This window comes from Fukomys damarensis, unplaced genomic scaffold (genome assembly GCF_012274545.1).
Source record: "Fukomys damarensis isolate Sample0158 unplaced genomic scaffold, DMR_v1.0_HiC HiC_scaffold_9, whole genome shotgun sequence".
In the NCBI taxonomy this organism is placed as follows: Eukaryota; Metazoa; Chordata; class Mammalia; order Rodentia; family Bathyergidae; genus Fukomys; species Fukomys damarensis.
In genome coordinates, this window is record NW_022900921.1 from 28,327,705 (window position 1) to 28,334,900 (window position 7,196).

At 50.9% G+C, this 7,196-nt stretch overlaps 2 protein-coding genes across 3 annotated transcripts in view; one reads left to right on the forward strand and one right to left on the reverse strand.

Annotated features, from left to right (window-relative positions):
- Positions 1 to 5,640, forward strand: part of Slc34a1 (solute carrier family 34 member 1) — a 14,114-nt gene extending 8,474 nt beyond the window's left edge. For both annotated transcript variants that reach the window (XM_019207201.2, XM_010622060.3), the window contains 5 exons: positions 1,487 to 1,553; positions 1,723 to 1,890; positions 3,501 to 3,617; positions 3,701 to 3,825; positions 4,517 to 5,640. In XM_019207201.2, coding sequence (XP_019062746.1) covers positions 1,487 to 1,553; positions 1,723 to 1,890; positions 3,501 to 3,617; positions 3,701 to 3,825; positions 4,517 to 5,020 — 981 coding nt within the window. In that variant the 3' untranslated portion in view covers positions 5,021 to 5,640. The remainder of the gene's footprint in view (positions 1 to 1,486; positions 1,554 to 1,722; positions 1,891 to 3,500; positions 3,618 to 3,700; positions 3,826 to 4,516) is intronic.
- The window catches only part of Pfn3 (profilin 3), a 2,663-nt gene continuing 985 nt past the window's right edge, over positions 5,519 to 7,196 (reverse strand). The window contains exon 2 of the mRNA XM_010622302.2: positions 5,519 to 7,192. Coding sequence (XP_010620604.1) covers positions 7,052 to 7,192 — 141 coding nt within the window. The 3' untranslated portion in view covers positions 5,519 to 7,051. The remainder of the gene's footprint in view (positions 7,193 to 7,196) is intronic.

Below are 7,196 nucleotides of genomic sequence, written 5' to 3' on the forward strand. Positions count from 1 at the left end.
TTTTTAATGGCACAGTTTGGAACAAAACCTCAAGAGGGTATAAATATCCCCTCATCCCACCTAAGCCCCCACCCTCAGCACAGGGGTGAGAGTGGAGGGATACCAGAGGATCCAGGAAACTGGGGCAATGCACCTATATAAGGGGTCCAGGAGAGACAGAATGAGGCCAGCAGGGAGACATAGTAGCTCTTGGATTCTGCCTGTTAATGGCACAGTTTGGAACAAAACCTCAAGAGGGTATAAATATCCCCTCATCCCACCTAAGCCCCCACCCTCAGCACAGGGGTGAGAGTGGAGGGATACCAGAGGATCCAGGAAACTGGGGCAATGCACCTATATAAGGGGTCCAGGAGAGACAGAATGAGGCCAGCAGGGAGACATAGTAGCTCTTGGATTCTGCCTGTAAGCCTGGTAGCCCTTGCTGATATGTGGCTCTAGAAATTACTGCTTGTTTCTGAGCCTCCTTTGTAAGATGGCTTCTCCCCAACCAAACCTACCCTATTTTCTCCTGTCACTCTTGTGTAGTTGCTGGACTGCTGGGGGAAAGGTGAGGAGCTCTAGTTTGCATTTTAAATAATAACTGCTTAACCCAACAAGGATACATGTTAGTGGTCCACAAGCCAGACAAGGCCACTTCTACTGGCCCTAGAATTCTGCTACCTAGAATAGTAATGTATATCTCCACCATTTAAGGAGATTGTAAGATTTTTATCTAAAGCTTCAGAATTGTGGTTTCTTTTCTAGAACTTGGCAATTGGGCCACACTGGGCCATCCCTGGATAGTGACTGTGGCTTAGACCTAAGTTGTTCCTGCCCCTATAGGCCCAGTACATACTCTCTCCAACCCATCCACGTGCAGGCTGGGGACCTAGTTTAGAATCTGGGGATGTGAGAAAGCCCTCATTTCAAGAACGGTTGGTGGGGAGGGAAGCAATGGTGGGGGCTGCACACTTTGCCCCACCAGCTGTCCCCTCCCCACAGGATCCCCTCAGGATAAGAAGCTGAGCAATAGAGAAAGGAGTTTAGGTTACCAAAGCCTTAGGGGAAAGGAGAAGGTCAGAATGCTGGAGAAGGAGGAGGAGCACTAGAAAAGGATCAATAGTAAAAGACCAGGAAGGGAAGGGGGAGTTCTCAGAAAAGTAGGATTATGGTCAGTGGCATCCTGGTGTCACTCAGAAGTGAAAGAAAACAAAGAAGCAACTAGTTTTGGGAATCAGAGGGGTCATGCTGTTTCCAGTGGAACCCATTCCATGGAGTGATGGGGTGGACATGCAAAGGGCCTGCCGTGGCCTAATTCTTGCGTGGCAAATATTTCATTTTGTTTTCCACCAGAGCAAATAGGACCAGAAAGGGCAAATGACCTATCCACAGTCACAGAGTCAAGAGACCCATCTCTACCTTCCTCATCTCTCCCTACTACCCATCCTAACCCCAGTCTCAGGCTGTATTTTCTTATATTCTCTAAGTCACCTTCCTCTTAATCTAGGCTTCTACCATGTCCAGGGCAGAGGCCAATGCCAGCCAGACCCATGGAAATGTCACCATGGAAAAATGTAAGTACCTGCAACATGAAAGATGATCCCCATGGCAAAGGCAGCAACAAGACCGCCTGCCGTGGAAGCTGAAGGAGCCAGGTGGGGCCCTAGGCTCACAGTCCCAGAGGCGGCAAGGGGGAGCTGGGCATGGGGGTGAGCTCTCAGCAGCTTAATATGCTGCCCACAGGCAACCACATCTTTGTTGACACGGTGCTGCCTGACCTTGCTGTGGGACTCATCCTGCTGGCTGGCTCCCTGATGCTCCTGTGCACCTGCCTCATCCTCCTTGTCAAGATGCTCAACTCACTGCTCAAGGGCCAGGTGGCCAAGGTCATCCAGAAGGTCATCAACACCGGTAAACCATGAGCAGTGGGTGGGAAAGCTACAAGGCTAGACAGGCCCCAAGAAAGTACCTTTTGGTCCTGCTGGGTCCTGCTACTGCCTAGATGTGGGTAAAGCCCTACCACCTACGAGCTTCAGTTTCCCCAGTGAACACAAAAGGGATTGGACTAATTCACATCCTCCTCAGGTGCTGACAGCTGGGGAACTGGGGCTGCCTCTGGCTATGATTTCAGTCTAGAAGGTGGAGATTCTCAGAGACCATTGGTTAAATGCACAAATAGACATTAAGAGACTACTGTGTGCCAAGAGATATGGAATGAGGCAAATAGAAATGATCCTAATTAAGGAAGTTCACAATCCAACAAGGGGAGACAATGAAAAGTAAATGAGGATAAATTTGGACAAAAAGCACAATAACTGGCAGAGTGCTTGCCTAGCATACACAAGACCCTGAGTTCCATTCTCATTGCAAACAAAGAGAAGCTGTGGGTAACAGCATTTGGCATTGTGGAAACAGCAAGTGCAAAGACTAGCATGCAAGAAACAATTTGGCAGGTCTGTGGCACAGAAGGGTGACCATAGTGTGATGGGAGCACAGATAGCTAAAGCAGAGAGCCAGGGTACGACCAGGGAGGTGACGGGGATGGAGTTAGATCACAGGGCCTCTGGGGTCAGCTCAGAGACTGGACTTTAAGAAAGGCAGAGGGAGAACTGGCAGGACAAAGAGACAGAGAGGGGAAGTGACACCAGCTGATTTTCATTTTAAACTTCACTTTGAGCTTTTAGGATACTGCCTGGTTTTGGACAAGGCTGTCTGATAAATGCAGGAATAAGTGGCATTCATGGGGCTGTGGGTGCTCATGGAAGGAAGAATCAGAGAGGCATGGACAGAGAGGCATGGAAGACTTTCCAGTAAGGAAGTGCTTTCTGCACTGAGTCTGGGGATACATGCACCATTCTCCTGTATGGACAGGGTCAGAATCTGCAGGTTCAATCAACCAGGGCTCACAAATACTTGGAAAAAATTATGTCTTTCCTGAACTATGCAAACTTTTTTCCTTGTCATTATTTCCTTAAAAATGCAGCATAACAACTATCTATATTGCCTTTGCATCATTTTGGGTATTCGAAGAAATCTAGAGATGAGTTAAAGCACACAGAAGGATGTGCTTACGTTGTATCCAAATACTACATCCACAGACTTTGGAGCACTCAGGCATCTCCTGAGGATGCTGAGGGAAACTGTATTAGATGCTGAGTAGGATAATCTGGGCAAAGAGAACAGGCAAGGCAAAGGAATGGTAGGTAGCATGATGACACCAAGGAAGAAAGCTCTTTAATCCAAGATCAAAGAACAAATGGAAGCAGTCACAGTTGAGCAAGAGACTGGCTAGGTCCTAGCAAGACCCTGGTTTCCAAAGACCTCCTCCTCAATGGTACACTAAGAAGGCCTTTACCAGACACCAGTGCCATGCTCCTGGACTCCTCAGCCTCCAGAACTGTGACCTAAATAAACATATACTTTTTATTTTTATTTTTTAAAAAATCTGCTCCCAAGAAGGTGCCTGCTCTCCAAATGCCCTCCCACTGACCCAGCCTGCTGGGACTCGGGTTTCTTTGCAGACCTTCCTGCTCCCTTCACCTGGGTCACAGGCTACTTTGCCATGGTGGTGGGCGCTGGAATGACTTTCATTGTCCAGAGCAGTTCTGTGTTCACCTCAGCCATCACCCCACTCATTGGTAAGTGCCAAACAGAGGTGGGGTTTCGGGGGCAGGGGAAGGAGGAACTTGGGAAGGACCATATCTTCTCCCTTGCCCACCAGGCCTGGGTGTGATCAGCATTGAGAGAGCCTACCCTCTCACACTGGGCTCCAATATTGGTACCACCACTACGGCCATCCTGGCTGCACTGGCCAGCCCCAAGGAGAAGCTGTCCAGCTCCTTCCAGGTGCGTCAGGGAGAAGAGTCCTGTCTCAGCAGGAGGGGACTAGGATTGGGCACTGGGGCTGGAGCACAGGGCTTGACTGTGTGATAATATGTAACAAATAGCTTGGATTCCTACTAAGACCACCTACTATGGACGTGGTAGAAACTATTATGGGCAAAATTGACTTGATTCCAACACCAAGACCCCAGTGTCTTGTAGGCGTACACTGCTCAATATCCATGTCAATAAAGAACAGTAGCAAGTGGGGTGAGGTTGGGAGCCCGGACCAATCTGAGGGATCAAGAATGAGTAGAGTTGGGGATGAGGGGCAGATGACAAAGGGGGAATTGTTCTAGAAACAAAGGAGCCACTGACAAGATACAATACTAACCAATTAAGAGCCCCAGAGCAGGTAAAGGAGAAACTAGCATTAGTCTCAGCTGCTGGATTTTGGCAGTATCTGCTGGAGAACTGACAGAGGATCAGTACAGGAAATGTGAAGAGTTGAGGGCAGTGGTTATTTACCAAGTGACCCAGAGGTATCTCAATATTTTAATAACCAGTACAGCTGTGCTGGGGTGGTCTGGGGACTCATCAGCCCTAAGTAGTGACTTCCCAACTGCCTAGGCAAGATCAGACACCTATTACCTCTCCTGCTGACCTGACATGGCAGCCTCTCCCCACTTTGGCCCCTCTGCTCCCTCCCCCACAGATTGCCCTCTGCCACTTCTTCTTCAACATCTCTGGCATCCTGTTGTGGTACCCACTGCCCTGCATGCGCCTGCCCATCCGCATGGCCAAGGCTCTGGGCAAACGCACGGCAAAGTACCGCTGGTTTGCTGTCCTCTACCTCCTTGTATGCTTTCTGCTACTACCCTCGCTGGTGTTTGGCATCTCCATGGCAGGCTGGCAGGCCATGGTAGGTGTGGGTGCACCCTTTGGGGCCCTGCTGGCTTTCGTGCTGTTAGTCAATGTCCTACAGAATCGAAGTCCTGGACGCCTGCCCAAGTGGCTGCAGACATGGGAATTTCTGCCCCACTGGATGCATTCTCTGAAGCCCCTGGACCGCCTCATCACCCGTGCCACCTTATGCTATGCCAGGCCCGAGCCCCGGTCACCCCAGTTGCCTGCAAGGGTCTTTCTGGAGGAGCTGCCCCCTGCCACACCATCTCCTCGCCTTGCACTACCTGCTCACCACAATGCCACCCGCCTCTAGACTGCAGGCCCTGACAACTGCTTGGAGATGGAAAGGCAGTGCACAGAGCCTAGGGAGAGCAGTGTGTGTGTGTGTGTGTATGTGTGTTTCTGTGTGCATGTGAGTGCGTGCCACCCTGGACATGCATGTGTCTGTGTCACTCTTGGGTATCTATCCTTATGCAGAATCATAGAGGTATGGGCTTGTGTGACTCAGAGGCAGTATGCATGTGTGCACGTCTAGGGGTGGGTGTATGTGTCTATCGGTGTAGGCATAGAAGCCAGTGTTTGTGTGCACATGTGTATCAGACCATGCATGTGTACAAATGTGTGGGAGGCTGTGTACAGGTAGCAGAGTGACTGGGTACGACTTCAGGTCCTTCGCAAATGTGTACAGAGGCTTACATTTATGTCCTTATGCGCACAAGACTGTGATGGGCAGGGTGGCTATATCTAGGTGACTGCATAGCTGTCTGCTTGTGCACAGATACGGGTGCCAGAGTCACTGATGGAGTTATATCCTTACCTGCCACCTTCCTTTCTCCGTGATGCATTCTCATCCTTATTCAGGGCTCAGTGCCACCACTGCAACCCTTTCCCAACCCTGCACAATGAAAAAAAGAAAGGCATTTTAAGCCCTTATGCATTTGGAAGTCTTTTTCCTTGGAGTCTGTGGAAGGGAAGATAAAATCAAAGCATGGGGCTCAGCAGCACCATCTCCCCTCAAACACTCACTGCAACAGCAGCCCTTTGAACTCACCCCAACACTTTGCCTGGCCCCACCTTCATGAGCTGGGTCCACAGTTTAAACTCCCTGGAAGCCTATCCTAGGGCCTGGGGCCCCCCACAAGGCAAGGGTAAGTAGGGCTCTCTGTCCATCCATGCCCTGACCCCCCCACCAGACTGTGCCTCCTCTGAACCCACCTGCCTCAGCCACACACTCACTCCTGCTGACTGGGCTAAGTCAGTGCTCTAGAATGAGTAACCCGTGGGGCCTTGTCAAGTACACTGGAGGAAGGAGACAAGGAAGGTGGGGGCAAGCAAGAGAGGCAGAGACCAAACACCTTGCCTCCCACCTTTGTTCTCATTGAGCAATCACCCAGGCCTCACTTAAACCTATCCACGCTTTTCAGTTCTTCCTTTTCACAGAATGCTCTGGAACTGAGGCCTGAAGAGTGAGGCTTAAGGGGTAGGGATGCCAAAGTTTGTCCCTCCTGTCCAAGGACTCCTCTGGGGCCTTTGAGCCCCAAGAAGGAGGAAGACTGTAGGACCCCAGAGGCAGTTTCGATGCTTTTGGACATGCTCCCTCAGGAGGCCCTCCTTTGAGGCATGTGGGAGAAGATGCAGGTGCCTGGGAGCCCCCAGAACTGCTCCCTAAGCAACTGATCCCACTATTCACAGCCCATACCAGCGCTCCACCAAGTGGACGGGGCAGGAGTACAGCCAGCTCTCTGTATCCAAGGATTTTACACCTGCTGATTCCACCAATGGCAGAAGAGATGACTTAAAATACAAAAAATACTATGCTTTTTATGCAGGGATTTTAGTGTCCTGAGTGTCCTGGAAGCAATCCGCAAGGCTACTGAGGGAAGACCGTACACTGACCTCAGGCTTGAAACCCTGACTCCACCACCTTAGTTGGTTTTGTGCCTGGGGAGAAAAGCGCTGGCAGGATGGGAGGGGACTCTTTTCACTGTCCCGCCTAGGTGCGTGGAGATTTCTGTAAGAGATAGCTAAGGTCTGCGGTGGAGTTTGACAAGGATCCCACCTTTTGATTCTTCCTTAGCTGGTGGGGAGGGTTCCCCTAGGATCCCAGGAAAGCGCTAAGAAGCAGAACTTGACCAGAGGCCTCTCTGCAAGGCATACATAGGAGATTGCTGAGCAGACTAGATTTAGAACCCAGCACACCAGAAACACTGTCCTGCAAGGATCTTCCCATAAACCAGTTTCCTGATTTGCCAACTCCCCACGCACAACCAGAGGATGAGCCCACGACGCCCAGTTCACAGTTTATTCTGGTCCCGCTGTCACTGTGGGTGGCCTGTCTGTCATGCTATATGCCCTGTAAGCACAGCCCGCGGATCAGCTTGTGCATCTTCTTGTTGAGCATGCCCCCGTGCACGCCGCGCCGACCCATGAGCACGAGGAGCGCGCGCGGTGTGCGGCCAATGCAGACGGAGCGCCCGTCCAGCCCCTTG